The sequence below is a fragment of the Silene latifolia genome, unplaced genomic scaffold, assembly GCF_048544455.1.
Source record: "Silene latifolia isolate original U9 population unplaced genomic scaffold, ASM4854445v1 chrun_scaffold_16, whole genome shotgun sequence".
In the NCBI taxonomy this organism is placed as follows: domain Eukaryota; kingdom Viridiplantae; phylum Streptophyta; class Magnoliopsida; order Caryophyllales; family Caryophyllaceae; genus Silene; species Silene latifolia.
In genome coordinates, this window is record NW_027413123.1 from 9,893,995 (window position 1) to 9,915,576 (window position 21,582).

General features: G+C 36.0%; 2 protein-coding genes across 2 annotated transcripts; both read left to right on the forward strand.

The window, feature by feature from the left end:
• Positions 1–8,678: 8,678 nt before the first annotated feature.
• On the forward strand, positions 8,679–11,205 carry LOC141637247 (uncharacterized). The gene is made up of 5 exons (XM_074446811.1): positions 8,679–8,799; positions 9,047–9,343; positions 9,446–9,766; positions 9,879–10,180; positions 10,264–11,205. The coding sequence occupies exons 1-5, from the start codon at positions 8,679–8,681 to the stop codon at positions 11,203–11,205; spliced, it is 1,983 nt and encodes a 660-aa protein (XP_074302912.1).
• An 809-nt stretch (positions 11,206–12,014) lies between these two features.
• LOC141637248 (uncharacterized) lies at positions 12,015–13,130 on the forward strand. The gene has a single exon (XM_074446812.1). The coding sequence runs from the start codon at positions 12,015–12,017 to the stop codon at positions 13,128–13,130; it is 1,116 nt and encodes a 371-aa protein (XP_074302913.1).
• Positions 13,131–21,582: the final 8,452 nt, after the last annotated feature.

Genomic DNA, 21,582 nt, shown 5'->3' on the forward strand with positions numbered 1-21,582 from the left:
TTTGATAAAGTAACACTTATGTTACATATATTGATAATAGAAGCTCATGTAGGAATTGAACCTACATCCTTTGTGCAATTGCACAAATGCTCTACCAATTGAGCTAATGAGCTAGTTTAGTAGAAACTGAATATTCCACCAACACACTACAGTTGATGTAATGGCCACAATATAAGTTTATAAGTCACCACTTCACCTGAGTATTCGAGTCATATGTTTCTCATGTTATTCCAAAGAGCATGTAGTGTTATTCCAAAGAACTTATGATGACCAAGTTTCACAAAACAAGCCCTAAGATTCACTAAATAAAGTATGAGATTCACAAAAATAAGGTCTGAGATTCACCAAATAAGGAAAAGAGCAAAAAAACGTGATTTTAACCACTTATGATGACCAAGTTTCACATAACAACCTCTAAGATTCACTGAACAAGGTCTGAGATTCACAAAACAAAGTCTGAGATTCACCTAATAAAGAAAATAGCAAAATAGGTTATTTTAACCAATTATGATGATCAAGTTTCACAAAACAAGCCTTAAGATTCACTGAATAAGATATGAGATTCACAAAATAAGGTCTGAGATTCACCAAATAAGGAAAAGAGCAAAAAACGTGATTTTAACCACTTATGATGACCAAGTTTCACAAAACAAGCTCTAAGATTCACTTAACAAGGTCTGAGATTCACAAAACAAAGTCTGAGATTCACCTAATAAAGAAAAGATCAAAATAGGTGATTTTAACCACTTATGATGATCAAGTTTCACAAAACAAGCCTTAAGATTCACTAAATAAGGTATGAGATTCACAAAATAAGGACTGAGATTCACAAAATAAGGCAAAGAACAAAATAGGTGATTTTAACCACTTATGATGACCAAGTTTCACAAAACAAGCTCTCGATTTCGAACAAGGTCCGAGATTCACAAAATAAGGTCGAGATTCACCTAATAAAGAAAAGAGCAAAATAGGTTATTTTAACAACTTATGATGATCAAGTTTCACAAAAACAAGCCTTAAGATTCTTGAATAAGGTATGAGATTCACATAATAAGGTATGAGATTCACCAAATAAGGAAAAGAGCAAAAAACGTGATTTTAACCACTTATGATGACCAAGTTTCACAAAACAACCTCTAAGATTCACTGAACAAGGTCTGAGATTCACAAAACAAAGTCTAAGATTCACCTAATAAAGAAAAGAGCAAAATAGGTGATTTTAACCACTTATGATGATCAAGTTTCACAAAACAAGCCTTAAGATTCACTGAATAAGGTATGAGATTCACAAAATAAGGACTGAGATTCACAAAATAAGGCAAAGAACAAAATAGGTGATTCCTAACACCTATAATGACCAAGTTTTAGAAAATTATCTTACATGTTCACAAAACAAGCTATAGGATTCACAACATAAGGACCGAGATTCACAAAATCACCTATTTGGAGCACTTGTTGGTATCTCCCGTAAACGAGTGGCTTGTCAACTGGTCTTTTTGGAGCTATTACACAAAAGAAGATAAAGGGGAAAAGGTTGTTTAGTGAAATGAGGAAAGGAAATCTTGGTCAATTAAAGGCATACAGAGAACATTAAACTAATTAAAAGAATGATGCAGCCAATGTCTTTTACACGGTCAAGAGAAGGATTCTTCAGACACAATTAGCATTTTCAAAGTGAGAAAACAGGAAAAGCAAAGCCAATAGAAAGCAATGTCTTGAAGTTAGATACTGCAACATGTTCATCAAAGACACCAAATTCGACAAATTTCGGTGTCGTTTCCCTCAATTATACAAATAAATATCATGATTAAACTAATAGTAACAATGAACATCAAACTAACAAGTACAGTAACAAATCTCAAACACGAATCACAAACAACGATGATCACATTTCAAATCATCGCTCTTTGAATCACGCAAGTCGACACGTAAATGGCAATGAGACTTAAAAGAGACCGAAACCAATACCGAGCAGGATAACTAATGTATTTCAAAGCCTCAATCCCCATATAGGACAATTGTATTCGTAAATTCCGCACTCCAATAACACCATCATGGTCATGGAGCACCTCCCTTACTTCCTCTACACCAAAGATTAATCGCCGCTCACTTGCTCGGACCATACGAGAATGTCAGCGTTCTACAACTAATCGACAACCTAAAAGACAGACTAAGGTGACCAATGTCTAAAACCAGTATCTTATAACTTGCAACATAAGTCGCCGTGTACTACGAATGCAGCCGCTCTGTACAAGTGACAAAGGATGACAGATTACTAGTCTAGCAACTATCACCAACTTTGAGTCGACGTGTACTACCAATGTCTATTCACAAATGTCAATCTTGGTAACATTTTTCTCTTACTAAATGAGCATCAGGTCTTGTCCACAAAGAATCACGAAAGATGGACAGCAAAGGCGAACAGAGAAAACGCCCAAAGTGGGAACTTAAAAACACTGCAAGGTCGGAATTGTGCTAACATAATTATCCTACAGGCTACAGCTAACATAACTAGAGAACGAAAGACGACACAGAGGACAGAAACAACTTTGCTTTTGGAAATGTAAAAGCATACATGATACATTACTGATTTATCTTTTCAAGGATGTTCGCTAACATAAATGAATATTATAAATAACTGTTTCCGTTTAAGAGAATCAGAGATAAACCAATGCTTACATATAAAGGACCAGATCAAACAGATTACATTTTTGCGCCAAATTTTATATAATAAGTTGACGTTTGTAAAGCTGTTGTTGTTTGTTCGATTACCCACTAAAATTCGCACAATCAAGTAATCAACCAAATACTCACATGATAATTAATCACCTATTCCCACCACACTTTCCTCATATTACACAAAATCGAGCCTTCGATTCCACTACAATCACAATATTTTACAAACTAAAACTGAAACACAAATTAATCGAGCTCAATTTTGATCAAAATTATGAAATTACCTCGAAATTATTCGAAATCTTCTTCTGAAATTGCTGAAATCACGTTGTTGTATGTTATTTTGATGAAATTACCTTCAAATTAATCGAATAAAGTCTTCTGAAATTGCTGAAATCACGATATTATTGCTGTAGCTTGTTGATCGGCAAATCGCTGCAATTGGAATCACGATATTAATCGGTTCACAACCCTCACGGAATTCATCAATTGGAATGAACAATCGCTGCAATTGATGAATCGTTGATTAGTTTATGAAGTTTGGGTTTGGAATCTATGAACAATCGCTACAATCACATATTAATCGTTGATGAAGAAATTTTGTTTAGATGTTTAGAAAAGATGAACTGACAAATTAGGAAAAGATGAATTGACAGCCCACATTGAATTAGCCCGTTTAAGATCAGTCCACATTCAGTCCGCCCCAAGTTTAATGAATGAATTTGGTGAGACCGGCCGCCTCGCCATAATGAGGTGCCTCACCGGATCCGGCCTCTATATATATATATATATATATATATATATATATATATATATATATATATATATATATGAGTAGTAAAGGTCTTGCTTGGTTATAGATATTGGTATTTGTCTTTCAAGGCAAGAGTTATGCCTTGTGTTGTTTGTCTTGGTCCTATCGGATACTAGGGGTGAGCTATAAGCCCTCCAGTTGTGATATGATCGTCGGGATTGATGTTCCCATCCGTTCTTATGGTGAGATGCAAGCCATAAGTATGAATGTGACATTAGTAGCCACGTCCCGTGCAATGTTTGCTAAGTGATTTTCCAAATAATGGGTACGGTTTCTATTCTTGTACTTTGCATTGTTTGATCCCTTACTTAACTGTTTCACATGATTTGGATTCTAATCTCTTATCTATGTTGTATTTCCTTGAAATGCGTGCTTTTGAATAAATGACCGTATTCTTGTCTTTCATATTATTTAATTGTCTCACGTGAATAGTTGAATCTTTATTATGCTAATGTTGGTCTATCTTGTTCCATCTCATTTAATTGTCATGTTTATATATAAACTTGATATTCTTATCTTTTATAAGTATCTTATATGACTTACCTGTTTTAATTCCTTGTTATGTTCATTTTGACAATTTGTGGCTGGGAGAGCCTTGAGTTACTCCCCACTGACTGTGGCGTTCATGTTTACATGAATGACAAGTATTAGTTGGTGCATTTATGGGGTGAAGACATGTGTGAGCTAGCGAGCACTTTGGGCTAGTAGTCGGTTTATTAGGTTTGCTTAGACACACCTTTTATTATATTGTCATTCGAGGGATATATTTTCCCTCACCTTTGACTATCACGTTTGTATAATTTAATCTTTATTTTCGCATTCTTTATTTGTGTTTTATATTTTTACGAACCCGCGCTTTAAATTTTAAATGTCACAAATTTTTTTCTGAAATTCCGCATTTTATTAGTTATATTTTCCGCCTTATCGCGGGGGTTTACAACTCGTATCAGAGCCTATGTTGCTCCCGACGCACACACGTGTACCCCAAACTTTATCTTGAACTTGACCTTAAATAATAAATAAGAGATGGGTAGAAATAAGGACCTAAGTTGGTAGTCTCTTTGTGTATTCTTCGTGGTAGGTTCTAACATGTTTGTTGATTGTCAATTATTTCTTGACCATTGGATCAATGATCGTGAGCTTACCTATGTGGAGATCAAGACTTGGTGCCTATTGCCGGAATTGAAGATTTATTCAACTTATGAAGAATGCTTCTATTTCCTCGAAGATATTTCTCATTTTTTGTGTACCTTGCCTCGTTCTTTTACTTCTTGATGCTTATTTCTTCTTCCAAACTCACCTTTCCTTTTTCTTGGAAGTTACTCTTGTACCTCCAACTTGTCCTTTATTCCTTGCTTATCCTCCCTTGATGTCTTGTAGATAGTTCCCTTTCTTGTGTGGATTTTAACCGTGGTTGGATAATTTGGCTTTGTGGAGTTGTTTGTGGTTGACCCATAACCCTGGTTTTGAGAAGTTGTGATGTTAGAAAGACTTAGGTAGTGTGATATGGCATACTTAGTAATTCTTATACCTAGTTCCTTCATAAAGTGAGTATAATTGATTGGTGGATTCTGTGTGTTAAGTGTGAGTTGCTTATAATACTAAGGTTATATAACTTGGCCTTGTTGTTTGTACTTGGAAGTTTGAGTTGAGCTCGAGGTTAGCATAGTCAGTATACTTTTGTGAGTGTTGTGATGATTACATATGAACCATGTTAGGCGAGAGTTGTTGCTAGTTTTGGAATCTCATTGGGGTATTCACTTTGCGGTAATGAGGATTAGTAGCCAGAGTTCTTGAGATATAATTATAAGTTGGGATCGATAGATGTTGAGCTGAGATGAGTTAGATGTTTGGTGTGGTTGTCTCGTGATTTGGAGAATGTCACCATCTATGCTTTAGGTTTCTAGGGTATAACAAGATCTCTTTGGGATGATCGAATGTGCAAAATAACTTTCGAATTTGGATTTTTGATTGAGGGTTTTACCATTTTGAGAAACTCATAGTTGACACTAGTTGGACATGAGTATAACTTTGTTAGAAGCTTTGACCTTGATCTCGTGAGGTTGTTTGTAGATGTTTGAGGATTTGGAGTGGTGAAATCACACTTATAGTGAAGTACCTTGTTTCATGGAATATCTTAGGGTGAAGTAACGTAAGTGTTCTGAGGAAATCTTTGGGAGTGATGTGGTTATGAGTTTTGTGTTAAGAAGTTTTCGGAACCGCTTATGGTGATGTTCGTATTTGAAATTTGAGTATCTGGCGTTTCCTTGTTGTCTAATCTCCCTTTTTCTTTGACCATAAACGTTACCCTTCATACCTCTCTTCCTCGCTTCGTCGTGCTCCTCCTTTAAGTTTGATACTCGTAACCTATGAAACTCTATCCTTGACATCCTTGTTGACCTTGCTTCGACTCTTACCCCTAGGAAGTTTATCATAGCGCTTTTGTTGGTTAAGTTTGGACTCTCTTAGCGTACTTTGTATTTATGTTGTCTAAATTGCTTTTCATATCGTACAACTTCTAAACTTTTCAAACTACTATTTTGGTTCGTTGTTAAAAGTTTATGTTACTTTTACAATACTTTACCTATTTTAAAGGTTTGAAAATGAAAATTTGATTTAGTTTTATTTTTGTTCGCCGACTGTAGACTCCTTTTATCATGATTTTTGATTGCTAAACCCGAGTTGCTTTTAAATTTTGCTCGATTTCTAAATAACTTTGATTTATATATGATTCCTTGTCAAAGTTTAATGTTATAATTTCAAGGATTTGATTCCTTTTCGAGTTTAAAAGTGAAACTTTTATTTTTATTTTGCCTTTTGCAAAGGAAAATTTGAGTGGATTACCATTTTCATTTGTTTTTAACGTTGATAGGATGTTAGAACTTGTTATTAGAGACGTTTAATAACTTGTTCTACGCTTGTCGGCGAATGATTTTTGTTTTAAACTTGGCTTTGACTTGGAAAGGTAGCGCTCTTGTGTGCACGACAAGAGCAATTTCGTTCCATGAAAGAGACTTATACTTTTGAAAACCCTTCATAAATATTTTTGAAAGTATTTTGATTTTGGTTTCTGTAAATGATTTGATATTTGACCTTGTCTTCGATTTGGAGTGTGATGTTCTTGAATGCGCAACGAGAACACTTCCGTTCCTTTGACGAGAATCTGGTACTGTTGGAAAATTCTACTTGAAAATTCGGAAGGAATTTTAATTCTTGCAACAAGTAACCTTTTAATATTTTAGTTACCGATTTCAAAAAGTCCAGCTTTATTTTTATAACGTTTCATTTTGTACTTTCAAGTTTCGAGGACGAAACTTTTTAAAAGGTGGGGTGATTGTAACACCCGCGAATTTCTCATTTTGACATTTATAATTTATTTAACCATCCTATTACTTTATTTTATATTTTTAAATTATTTAATTTAATTAAGTTTTATTTTAAAAGTGATTTTTATAAAAGTAATATTTTAAAGCTTAATTTATATAAAAATACGTATTTTAGTCGGATAGTATTAATACTGACAATAATAACAATAATACTTTTCCGTCTTAAGTTAATATAGACTTGAGACATATTACCGTCTAACAAAAGACCGTCACATTTTCACATGTGAGGATAATTTATTCTCGACCTATCCCGTATCGACAACACACTCACCTACCTCTCATACACTCTAACTTAAATAATCCTTTTATTATTATTATTATTATTATTATTATTATTATTATTATTATTATTATTATTATTATTATTATTATTATTATTATTATTATTATTATTATTATTATTATTATTATTATTATTATTATTATTATTATTATTATTATTATTATTATTATTATTATTATTATTATTATTATTATTATTATTATTATTATATTTTTTTTAATTATTATTATTATTATTATTATTATTATTATTATTATTATTGTTATTATTATTATTATTATTATTATTATTATTATTATTATTATTATTATTATTATTATTATTATTATTTCCCCACTTTCCCCCGTCACTTTCCCCCTTCACCTCTCTATTCTTTTTCAATCATCTTACTGTAACAACAACCCAGAAACAACAAAAAACAACACCACCACCATTAATACATACCCGTCTTCAACCCGAGATCCCGATTTCATTTCTCGACCAAATTCCATAATTGATGTACTATTCTCTTCCCCTTACCTTCCTCCTTCTTTCTAGGTAAGAAAGTTGCGGTCTTGTGAGATTTTCGTTTTTGACCCGTCTTGTAAATTTCACGGTTTAGCTGAAAACCGAGTTCTTTCGTGTGCTAGTTGATGAGCTTGAAGACCCGAAGGAAGGCTCGTACTTTTAGACGATTCACTCAGAGATTGAAGAAGTTATAGGGTAACGGTGATAGGTTACTCGACAAAAATGTCAAAATTTCACCTTATATGTCGTTTCTTTATGCCTTTGTATGTTAAAGATTGGTTCTTTATGCTTTTCTCACTTGAATGGTTGAATGTGTCAGAATAATACTCGACTTATATGCTTACTTGAGGTATTTTAGCGTCTAGTGTTTTATAGGACGAAATTCCGTCTTGTGCCAACTTTTTCAGTCCTGCAAAGATCCATAACATTAAATCGCATCATGGTAAGTAGATTAATGGAGTAAAAGTCAAGTATCACAGTTAAAGATAGGATCATGGCAGATGAAATATTAAAGATTGATGAAGTAAGACAAAAAAGGGTTAGTGGTATAAGATTGTAACCTGATAGTGCAGTAAATGTTGTAAAAAACATGGCAAGGCCATAATCCAGTAAGAGTAGCAATGTCCCCAAAACCAATGATTAAACAGACAAAAGGGGCTAAAGAATGACTGATGTTGGGACGGTCATGCTGTGCATTTTTGGGACTGTTTTATGTGAGGAATGGACTGTTTGGAACGATTTCATGCCTCTGTTTTGGTGACCGTTTCAGGGGTCTTTTGGCAACCGTGTTTGGGTTGTGGATGCTATTTCGCAGGTCTTGTGTACAGCAGTGGGAGAGGGGTTTGAGCGGCCTGTTATGGGCTGTTGCGGACTAGTTTAAGGCGGCATATTACTCTGCTTCAGACCGGCTTTTGGTGGTTTGTTAGGTGGCTGTTTGGGACTGAGTTGGGTCGTAAGTATTAGTGCTTGAGGTGGGTTTATGAGAACCCAAAACGGGCTGTTTTGAGTCATGATGGTGACTGGGTTGTTTACATGGGATGCCATCGGACCACTTGAAGTATGGCTTGTCAGATTGGGCTGGTTTATGCCATTAGATACTGGGCTAGTTTATAAGATGGTGTGGTCTCATGAAGGTTTCGTTTGCGGTTATTTAAATTTTATCTCGCGTTTTATATGATGAAATTCGCTAAATATCGTTCATTTATATATTTTTCTCACATGATTTATAATTGTGGAATGCATTATTTAATCATCTAACTTATATATGAAATGACGTGTTTTCATTTTAATATGAGACCAATTTAATTATTCATGCCTTGTGAGTAGTAAATGGTTTATTTTACATTTAAGTCATTTATAATTGAATGCTTCATGACTTAGAATATGTTCCTATTTGGGTGAAACTTTCTGGGCTTGAATTGAAATTCTGGGGTCAGACTGCTCTGAAGAAAATAAGTGGCCTAATTGGGGAATATATTCGTTGTGATGATGCTACGCAACAGAAAACTCTGCTGAACTTTGCTAGGGTTCTAGTTAAAGTCAAACCTGATCAGACTTATCCTAATAGCATTGAATTTTTGGATAAGAAAAGAAAAGTTCAGAGGATTAAAGTTGAGTATGATTGGTTGCCAACACATTGTACAAGTTGTAAAGGGATGAGGCATTTGGCGGTTAACTGTAGGAAACCTTCTCCTACTGCTAATACTTCAAAGCCTAGAGGGGCTAAACAAGTGTGAAGGCCAGTTGCTAGGAAACAGGCTCCTACCCGTGCTCCTGCAGCTACATCTGCTCCAGTAGTTCCTTCTCCTGCTGCAGCTACTCAAGCTCTTGCACTTGTACCTTCCCCTGTGCCTCACCCTCCAAATAGTCAACCTGTGGTTTTAACTGAGAGTACTCCATCAGTTCCTTTTACTCCGGCTAGAATCCTTACAAGGCGGAACTCACAGAATTACAACAAGGACATTGGCCCAAGTAAAACCTCTTTTATGGATACTTTCAGTGCTGCAGTTCAGAGATCAGTTCATATGGCTAAGGGTGGAATTAACAGTAAGAAAGTGTTAGTTGCAAGAATTATTGAGGAAGGATCCACTTCAAGAGTTGGTAATGGATAATTTTGGTTTCTGGAATATTAGAGGACTAAATAGCCTGAATAAGCAAAAGGAAATAAAATGGTTTTTGCATTCTAATAAAATTGGGCTATTTGGTTTGGTAGAAACTAGAGTTAAGAGTAATAATTGGTTAAAAGTTAGGAATAACTTATGCTCTAGCTGGGCATTATGCACCAATAATAGTCTTCAGAAAAATAGTAGAGTGTGGTTACTTTGGGACCCTAATTGCTTTGATGTTAATGTTGTGGATATTACAAGCCAGACCATTCATTCTTTTGTTCTGAGCAAGGTGACTGGTAGGAAGTTTTGGTTTACAGTTGTATATGGCTTTAATCATAGTACCGGCAGAGAGATTCTGTGGAATAAGTTGAAGGAGTATGATGGTTTATGTCATGAGGCTTGGGCTGTGGGGGAGATTTTAATAATGTGTTGAATTATAATGAGAGGATTGGGTCTGATGTTACCTCTGCTGAAATTGCTCCCTTCCAGGATTGTGTTAATTGGTGCCAGTTGCAAGATATACCTGCTATTGGCTCATTTTTCACTTGGAATAATAAACAAGGAGTGGATTCTAGAGTTTATAGTAGAATAGACAGGATGTTGGTCAATGCTGAATGGATCTCTAGTTATCCTGAGGCTTTTGCCAATTTCTTGCCTGAAGGGCTCTATGACCATTGTCCTTGTATTGTACAGTTTGATTCCTTGGTTAGAAGAACTAGAGCTCCATTTAAATACTACAACATGTGGTCCTTGAGTTCTGATTTTGATGGGATTGTTAGAGAGGCTTGGAATAAGTACATTGATGGGACAAAAATGTTTCAAGTGGTCTCAAAACTTAAAATGTTGAAGAGGAGACTTAGACTTCTTAACAAGAGGGATTTTAATGATATTGAGAATAATTGTTCCATTACATGTATGGCTTTGACTGAGGTACAGAAAAAGCTTAGGGTCAAGCCTATGGATCCTGAGCTGATTGCAGTTGAGATGGAGATTGCTAAGGAGTATGCTCAGATGCAAAAAGCTAAACATATGTTCCTCTTGCAGAAGTCAAAAACCGAATGGGCTACTGAAGGAGATGATAATATAGCTTATTTTCATGCAAGTATAAGGAGTAGAAGAAGTAGGAATAAAGTTATTCAAGTGGATGATATGTTTGGAAAGAATCAGACTGAGGGGCAAGGTATTAATGATGCCTTCATTGATTATTTTACTCATATTCTGGGAACCAGTAAAGATGTTCTTGATGTCCACGTCCCAACTGTAAGGAGAGGGAAGCTGGTAACAGATGATATGCATTCAGTTTTGCTGAAACCAGGCACTGCAGAAGAAGTCAAGCTGGCTTTGTTTTCCATTCCAGGGACCAAGGCACCTGGCCATGATGGATACTCTAGCCAGTTTTTTAAAGACAGCTGGGATGTCATAGGTGTTTGAATTACTGAAGCAGTTATGGATTTCTTTCAGAATGGAAGGATGCTCAAGCAGTTGAATAATACGGTTTTGACTCTTATCCCTAAAGTTGATAGACCAAATTCAGTTACTCAATTCGGTCCCATTGCTTGCTGTAACACTTTATATAAGTGTATAACTAAAATCTTGAGTTCTAGGTTGGGAGATGTTCTTCCCTTGATCATTAGTCCTAATCAAAGTGCTTTTATTAAAGGGCGTGATATTGTAGAAAATATCTTGATATGCCAAGATTTGGTTAGACTATATGGTAGAAAAGCTTGTTCTCAAAGGGTGATGATTAAAGTGGACTTCCAGAAGGCCTATGATAGCATTGAGTGGAGTTTCATTAACCAAATGCTTGAGGCATTGAACTTCCCTGAAAGTTTTGTTCAATTGATCATGGAGTGTGTGTGTACCCCTTCCTTTTCCTTGGCTCTTAATGGGGATTTCTTTGGATTCTTTAAGGCTAAAAGAGGGATACATCAAGGGGATCCACTCTCTCCTTTGTTATTCACTATATGCATGGAGTATTTGAGTAGGGTACTTTATGTGGTGCAGGAAATGGAAGTTTTAAATTCCATCCTTTGTGTAAACCTCTGAAGTTATCCCACTTATGCTTTGCAGATGATCTACTTCTTTTTTGTAAGGGTGAGAAGGATGTGGTGATCATGCTGCTGAGGGCTTTTGAAACATTGTCAAGAGCTTCTGGTTTATGTATGAACCAGAGCAAGTCTAGTCTGTACAGCAATGGAGTCTCTTCTGGAATTATGTCTGAACTTGTTTAGTTGACAGGAATGGTGGAGGGACATCTCCCCTTCAGATACCTTGGGGTTCCCATTGCTTCTAAGAGACTCTCTGCCCTTGAATGTGATAAATTGGTTGATAGGGTTATTGAAAGGATTAAAGCTGTTGGGACGAGGAAGTTGTCTTATGCAGGTAGGTTGGTCCTTATCAAGTCTGTTCTGAGCACCTTGCATTGCTATTGGGCAAAGATATTCATTCTTCCTGCAAGCATCCTCAACAAAGTTGAAGCTTTATGTAGAAGTTTCCTCTGGCAGGGTAAGGAGTCTGCTAACTCTCCTCCTTTGATTTCTTGGTCTACCTGCTGTAAAAGTAAAAAGGAAGGTGGATTGGGTATTATTGATCTGAGGAGGTGGAATAGAGCAGCGTTGGGTAAGTATATCTGGTGGATTAGTCACAAAAAGGATCATTTGTGGGTCAAATGGGTCCATTCAATTTACATTAAAAATTCTGATTGGATGTCTTATCAACCTAAACCTTACTCTAGCTGGTCCTGGCGTAAAATCTGTGGTGTTAAGGACATTCTGCAAGCTGGGTTTCATGGACAGTGGTGGCTTAAGGAAGGTAATGCTTACTCTATTCAGCAAGGATATCAATGGCTGGGTGATGCTGATGTGCCAAAAGTTTGGGCTAAGTTTGTTTGGAAAAATCTAAGTATACCAAAGCATTGTTTCATAGGATGGTTAGTTGCAAATGAAAGGCTCCTCATAAAAGATAGACTTCAGCAGTTCCATATTATTTCTGATCCTATTTGTCATCTCTGTGGACTGGAGGATGAAGACCATATGAACCTGTTCTTCAACTGTATTTACAGCAGCAGGTGTGTGCAGATTCTCTCCCTGAGACTGGATATCATTATCCCTACTGGTGATTTTATTCAGTGGTGGCTTAAGTTGAGAGTACGAAGTTTGTTGAAGAAGAAGATCATTGCAGCTCTGATAAAAGGACTAGCTTACAAAATTTGGGAAGTTAGGAATCATTGTAGGTTTGAGTCTGTCATAGCTAGGCCTGAATTCATTGTTTCACAGGTAAGAAAGGAGGTACTTAGCAGGATTGATTTCATGTGTAAGCCAACTGATAGAGTACGTATTAGGCAGTGGTTAAGCTAGCAGTTTGCTTGTTATGTTGTTGATGTAATTGGACGGTTCCTTTAGTTATTAATATACTTACATTTTACCAAAAAATAATTGAATGCTTGTTTTGCTTATTATAAAGGGTTCATTTCCGTTTGTTTACATTTTTATTCAAGGGACAAATATTGAAGAAATGAGTTACTTATTCATATTCATGAATATAATTTGGCATGAAATGTCTTACTTGGATTATCATCGGCTCATTACATTATTAGTCTCATTCCAAGATGATTCGTATCGCTTGGTTGAGTCGTATTCTTATGATAATGCCTTTATGCAATAACTTTTTGCTTGACTTGTCTTTACGCCTCTTTCAAACTGTCCTGCCGATCGTGGGTTTAGCTCATATCTTCCGCCTCTTTCGGACTGTCCTGCCGATTGTGGGTTCCCGATTTCCGATCTGTCTTCGAGTCTTGGATACGGACCGTTCTGTTGCATGTCAAATCGGGAACTGTACTGTCCCGAGAGTCTGGCCAGATTTAGGCTAGGACTGAGTCTTGGGAGTACCATTGTCGTCCTACCAACGGAATATATATATATATATATATATATATATATATATATATATATATATATATATATATATATATATATATATATATATATATATATATATATATAAGTAGTAAAGGTCTTGCTTGGTTATAGATTTTGGTATTTGTCTTTCAAGGCAAGAGTTATGCCTTGTGTTGTTTGTCTTGGTCCTATCGGATACTAGGGATGAGCTATAAGTCCTCTAGTTGCGATATGATCGTCGGGATTGATGTTCTCATCCTTTCCTATGGTGAGATGCAAGCCATAAGTAAGAATGTGACATTAGTAGCCACGTCCCGTGCAATGTTTTCTAAGTGGTTTTTCAAATAATGGCTACGGTTTCTATTCTTGTACTTTGCATTGGTTGATCCCTTACTTAACTGCTTCACATGATTCAGATTCTAATCTCCTATCTATGTTGTATTTCCTTGAAATGCGCGCTTTTTTTAAACGACCGTATTCTTGTCTTTCATATTATTTAATTGTCTCACGTGAATAGTTGAATCTTTATTATGCTAATGTTGGTCTATCTTATTCCATCTCATTTAATTGCCATGTTTACATATAAACTTGATATTCTTATCTTTTGTAAGTATCTTATATGACTTACCTGTTTTAGTTCCTTGTTATGTTCATTTTGACAATTTATGGCTGGGAAAACCTTGAGTTACTCTCCACTGACTGTGGCGTTCATATTTACATGAATGACAGGTATTAGTTGGTGGATCTATGGGGTGAAGACATGTGTGAGCTAGCGAGCACTTTGGCCTAGTAGTCGGTTTATTAGGATTGCTTATACACACCTTTTATTGTATTGTCATTCGAGGGATATATTTTCCCTCACCTTTGACTCTCACGTTTGTATAATTTTATCTTTATTTCCGCATTCTTTATTTGTATTTAGATTTTTACGAACCCGCGCTTTAAATTGTAAAAGTTTCAAAAAAATTTCTAAAATTCTGCATTTTATTAGTTATATTTTCCGCCTTATCGCAGAGGTTCACAAAAATGGTAGCTTGAAAGTTTAGAAGTTGTACGATATGAAAAGTAACTTAGATATCATAAATACAAAGTACGCTAGGAGAGTCCAAACTTAACCAACAAAAGAGCTATGATGAACTCCCTAGGGGTAGGAGTGGAAGTCAAATCAACAAGGATGTCAATGATAGAGTTTTATAGGTTACCAGCATCAAGTTTAAAGGAGGAGCATGATAAAGCGAGGAAGAGAGGTATGAACGGTAACACTTATTGTCAAAGAATAAGGGAAATTAGACAACAAGGAGACGCCAGGTACTCATATCTCAAACACTACATCATCCCAAACGGTTTCGAAAACTTCCTAATAAAAATCAATCTCACAACCATATTACTTTCAAGGATTTCCTCAAAACACTTATGTTACTTCATCCTAAGTTATTCCATAAAACAAGGTACTTCACTATAAGTGTGATTTCACCACTCCAAATCCTCAAACATCTACAAAAAAACCTCCACGAGATCAAGTTCAAAGCTTCTAACAAAGTTATACTCATATCCAACTAGTGTCAGCTATGAGTTTCTCAAAATGGTACAACCCTCAATCATAATCCAAATTCAAATGTTCTTGCACATTCTACCATCCCAAAGAAAACTTGTTATACTCTCGAAACCTAAATCATAGATGATGACATTCTCCAAATGATGAGACAACCACCCAAAACATCTAACTCATCTCAACTCAACATCTATCGATCCTAACTTATAATTACATCTCAAGAACTCTGGCTACTAATCCTCATTACCGCAAAGTGAATACCCAAATAAGATTCCAAAACTAGCAACAACTCTCGCCTAACATGGTTCTTAGGTAATCATCACAACACTTACAAAAGTATACCGACTATGCTAACCTCGAGCACAACTTAAACTTCCAAGTATAAACAACAAGGCCAAGTTCCATAACCTTAGTATCATAGGCAACTCACACTTAACACACAGAATCCACCAATCCAATATACTCACTTTATCAATTAACTAGGTATAAGGATCACTAAGTATGTCTCATCACACTACCTAAGTCTTTCTAACATCACAACCTCTCAAAACCAGGGTTATGGGTCAACCACAAACAATCTCCTCAAAAGTCAAATTATCCAACCAAGATTAACATCCCACAAAATTAAGAGAACTATCACAAAGGCGTTAAGGGAGGATAAGTAAGGAACAAAGGACAAGTTGGGAGGGTACAAGAGTAAATTCCAAGGAAAAAAAAAGAAAAGAGAGTTTAGAAGAAGAAATAAGCATCAAGATGTAAAAGAACAAGGCAAGGTACACGAGTACGAGGGATATCTTCGAGGAAGTAGAAGCATTTTTCAAAAGTTGAACAAATCTTCAATTCTCGGCAATACGCACCAAGTCTTGATCTCCACGTAGGTAAGTTAACGGTTATTGATCCAAGGATACAAAAATAAATGACAGTCAACAAACATGTTAGAACCTACCACGAACCATACACAAAGAGACTACCAACTTAGGACCTTATTTCTACCCCTCTCTCATTCATTATTCAGGGTCAAGTTCAAATTTAAAATTGGAGTACACGTGTGTGCGTCGGGAGCAACATAGGCTCTGATACCAACTGTGAAACCCCCTGCAAAAACGCGGAAAAAAATAACTTATAAATTCAAGCTGAAATTAGGAAATTTTTGAAACTTTTAAGATCTAAAGTGTGGGTTCATTAAAATCTAAAACACAAATAAAGAATGCGGAAATAAAGATTAAACTATACCAACGTAATAGTCAAGGTGAGGAAAAATATATCCCTCAAATGACAATACAATAAAAGGTGAGTCTAAGCAATCCTACTAAACCGACTACTAGTCCAAGGTGCTCGCTAGCCCACACATGTCTTCACCAGATAGATGCACCAACTAATACCTGTCATTCATGTAAACATGAACGCCACAGTCAGTGGGGAGTAACTCAAGGTTCTCCTAGCCACAAATTGTCAAAATGAACATAACAAAGAACTAAAACAGGTAAGTCATGTAAGTTACTTACAAAAGATATGAATATCAAGTTTATATTTAAACATGGCAATTCAATGAGATGGAACAAGATAGATCAACATTAGCATAATAAAGATTCAACTATTCATGTGAGACAATTAAATAATATGAAAGACAAGAATACAGTCATTTAAACAAAAGCACGCATTTCAAGGAAATATAAAATAGATATGAGATTAGAATCCGAATCAAGTGAAGCAGTTAAGTACGGGATCAACCAATGCAAATTACAAGAATAGAAACTGTAGCCATTACTTGGAAAACCATTTAGCAAACATTGCACGGGACATGGCTACTAATGTCACATTCATACTTATGGCTTGTATCTCACCATAAGAACGGATGGAAACATCAATCCCGACGATCGTATCCCAACTAGAGGACTTATAGCTCACCTCTAGTATCTGATAGGACCAAGACTCTCACAACCAAACAATACAAGGCACAACTCTTGTCTTGAATGACATATACCAATATCTATAACCAAGCAAGACCTTTACTACTTATATATAAATATATATATATATATATATATATATATATATATATATATATATATGATTCCCCTGGTAGGACGACAATGGTACTCCCAAGACTCAGTCCTAGTCTAAATCTGGCCAGACTCTCAGGACAATACAGTTCCCGATTCGACGTGCGGCAAAATGGTCCGCATCCAAGACTTGAAGACAGATCGGAAATCGAGAACCCACAATCGGCAGGACAGACCGAAAGAGGCGTAAAGACAAGTCAAGCAAAAAGGTATAGCGTAAAGGCATTATCATAAGAATACGACTCAACCAAATGATAAGAATCAACTTGGAATGAGACTTATATTATAAATGACACAAATGTATATATATATATATATATATATATATATATATATTAGGGATCCGGTGAGAACCACCTACATAGTGAGAACCGTGAAAACTCCACCTTAATGATTTTTTTTCTAAAAAATGACGACATATTTGGATTCAGCATAGAATTTTATGTCTAGATCACATATTTCTTGGTCCAAAAAGTATAAATTATTGACCGGAATTGAGACGAGAAACATTTTATTAATTTTGATGCACGTAGTACTCATTTTTCATGTATCTAACAATTTTCACGCACCTGGAACTCGTTTTCGTGCACGTAGAGCCTGATATTTTCATGCACCTAGTAATCATTTTCATGCATGTAACAATTTTCATGCACCTAGTATTGATTTTCGTGCATCTATAGCCATTTTAGTATACCTAATTTTATTTTTTTACATTAAGTTTATATTTTGTTAATAAAATAATTTTTTTTAGCTATACTAAAAATGTGTTACAATAAACTAAACTAAGGGTAAATGATCCATCGAAACTTTCAGAACAAGATTTGATGATGATTTAGTAAGGGTTCTCAAGGTTCTCATTATATTAGTGGTTCTCACCGGATCCCGACCCTATATATATATATATATATATATATATATATATATATATATATATATATATATATATTAATGAGCAAGTGATAATCCAAGTAGGACATTTCATGCCAACTTATATTTATGAACATAAATAAATAACCCATTTCTTCAATATTTGTCACTTGAATAAAAATGAAAACAGACCATTTATATTAATCAAAACAAGAACTTAATTATAAATGACACAAATGTAGGATAAAGCATTTATGCCTTACAAGGCATAAAAAAATAAATTGGACTCGTATTAAAATGGAAACATTTTATTTCACATACAAATGAGATAATAGTGTATGTATTCCACAAATATAAACCATGTGAGAAGAATATAAAAATGAATGATATTTAACGAATTACATTATATAAAATACGAGGCGGGGTTTTAATAATTCAAATGACCAACTTATGCCAAGACAATCCTTAAACACGACTCAAAGTCCCCTTTGGACAGCACCCAAACACGACTCAAGGGTGACATTTGGACAGCTCTAAACACGACTCACAACTACTCGTGACCAAGGCCGCATCCACCCCACCTTGGCCCCGCTGCCAGGCCACCACTGTGCCTAGCCAGGCCACTGCCCAGGCCAGATAGGCTGGTGCCCAGCCACGTCCCCATACACTCCCCACAACAGTCCTTACTCTTGTCCAAAACAGCCACCAAAACCATGTCTAACCACCCAAATCAACCACCAAAATCCCTACTTAACTGTCCCAAAACAGCCCATACAAGACTGTGTAAACCGTGCCCATAACCAACCTGCTCAACCCTTCCCCCACGGCTGCCAGACAGCTAGCAACCAACCCCACAAACATCCTGCTATGGCTGACCAAACAGCCTGCAATCAGCCCCCAAAACCCCGAGTAAAACATCCCAAAGCAGCCCCACACAGTCCATGAAACAACCTTGAAATGACCTGCACAAAGTGACTCAAAAACAGTCCAACACAGCTACTTGATGTGACTCATATTTGAGCACATTTACTCCCCGAATTAACCTTGTTCCTATGCTTTATAGTGCATAATTGGGTCATTTACTATCTTTAGCTTCCCATTTTGCATATTCTTTGAGGTTTTGTCCCCTTTGGTAGGAAAGGAGTGCTAACCTTGCATTTGCATGGCGAAATGGAGCTGAATTGATCGCATCTAATGACCAAGCATCAAAGAGAAGACATCACTGAAGGCCTATGTAGATAATAAAGTAAAATGGTAATGACAAAAGGATCCTTGCATCCCCAGAATGATCCTCGTGGATTATGAAGAAAGAAAAGAAAAGAAGCAGCCTGACGTGGGATCCGAGCGGATCACACCCAATCTGAGCGTCTTCCTTCACCACCATCCGAGCGTCTCCCAGCCAAGACACTCGTCTTGCAGCAAGAGGATCCGAGCGTCTCCCAGACAACCCGCTCGGATCACAGTCCAGAGAGCCCGTGCCACTTCCCAAGACGCGCGGATCATGGCGAGACTAGCAAAACGGATATGCTCATTTCCTCCGAGAGGAGCATTTCCTCAACTTTTCTTAAGGGTCTTAATAGTCATTTAAGACCTTAGTAACCCTAATTTATGTACCTAATCTTTAGTAAAAATACCCCATTGTACTACTTAGATTAGCATGCTCTCTTCATACTTTCTTAATCAATTTCTAATCATTCCTTAATCTTGTAATCAACTTTTAATTTAGTCTTAATACAAATCTCAATACTTAATCTTTCCTTAATTTCTCTATTGTTCTTCATTTATTTGGGGTAATTAGAAGATTATTTGGGTTTATTTGGAGGATTGACAACCTTCCATCAATCATCAAGTACTTCTATTAATCTTTGCATTATTATTTTGGAATCTCCATAGGTATACTTCTCTTAATCCCTGTTTTAATCCTTGTTAATCTTTCTTACTTGTTCATCATGTTTTGCCTTGCTAATATGATTGACAACCTTGTTAGCATGCTAAACTTCATAATGAGTGAGTTGTTTCCTTAACTAGGTTAATGGGGAATTAGGGGAAACCAACATGGGGAATGATTCATGCTTAATCTAATATGTTTTCATAATTTATTTGCTTGCTTGTTGTGATTTCAACTTATGCACATGTTATGTTTGATGAAATGCGAGCCTATGAATCCTTTCATTATTTTACCCATCACCTATCTTTTCAATGAGACTTGTAAGCTTATACACCAACTCGAGTCTCATTAGACCATGCATATAGTTGAATAGGAAGGACTAAGTCGACTTGTAGGTGTTGTACAATCTAATCGATTCGGCTCCGGGACCCAAACCTTCTTAGGGATTGTAAGCTTATACACTAACTCGATCTCATCACAACAATAATTGGTTGCTTATAATTTGAGAATATGTTTGTATGATCAACTCCCATGAATCCCCTATAAACCCATGACGCCCTAGTGCTTTTAATCAATTATTTACATCTCATTTTAATCACCTTGCTTGTTTTTATTACCTTGCTTTGTTGATTAGTTTAGTTGATCTCCTATCTCAACCCAAATTCTGACACCCTAAGACGCGACCAATTACAATTGAAAATCCTACATCAATACCCGTCCCTTGGGATCCGGCCTCTACTTACCTCTTTACTAATAGTAGTTTGTGAAGTTATAAATATTGTTTTGGCTAGGTAGCTTTTGACGATGAGTTTGAACCTACACCAAAAATGGCGTCGTTGCCGGGGACGGTGTTAACTTGATTTGATTTTCTTTAATTATTTTTAGTTGTGTCTTTCTTTACCTTGGGGAAGTCAATCTCCTCAAGGTTGTTCTAATTTTTTTCGAGTTGTTTGATATTTTGAATGTCTAGGAGATCACAAGGTAAGTTGTTACCCATTGATCTTGAAATTGAAAGAACTTTGACCAACAATAGATGACTTGCTAGAGGTACCTTGAGAGGTATTGGTGAGATTGTGAACATTCAACCAAATAACATTGAATTTACCAACCCTTTTGCAAGAGAAGGAGAGGATAACCCAATACAAAACCCACCACAAAATCAACCCATAATGCCTAAATTTTCATCACATTCCGTACCAACCGAGAAGAACCTACCAAATAGTACTCCTACACCATAACATTTAACCGGTAATTTCATTGCCAAATCCGCATTCATACAATTAGTTGAGAGAATTCAATTTGGGGGGGATGCCTAGTGAAGACCCTCACTCACATATGGAGACTTTTTGTGACTATTGTGATGCGATTTCTCAAACCGGAGTTACTCAAGACCAAATCTGATGGGTCTTATTTCCTTTTTCTTTGTTTGGTATCGTAAAACAATGGTTGAAAAGCCTAGACAAGGCTACTCTTGGTATTGATTCATGGAAGAAATTGGCACTTGCTTTCTACAAGAAATTCTATCCTCCGGAGAAGACTAAC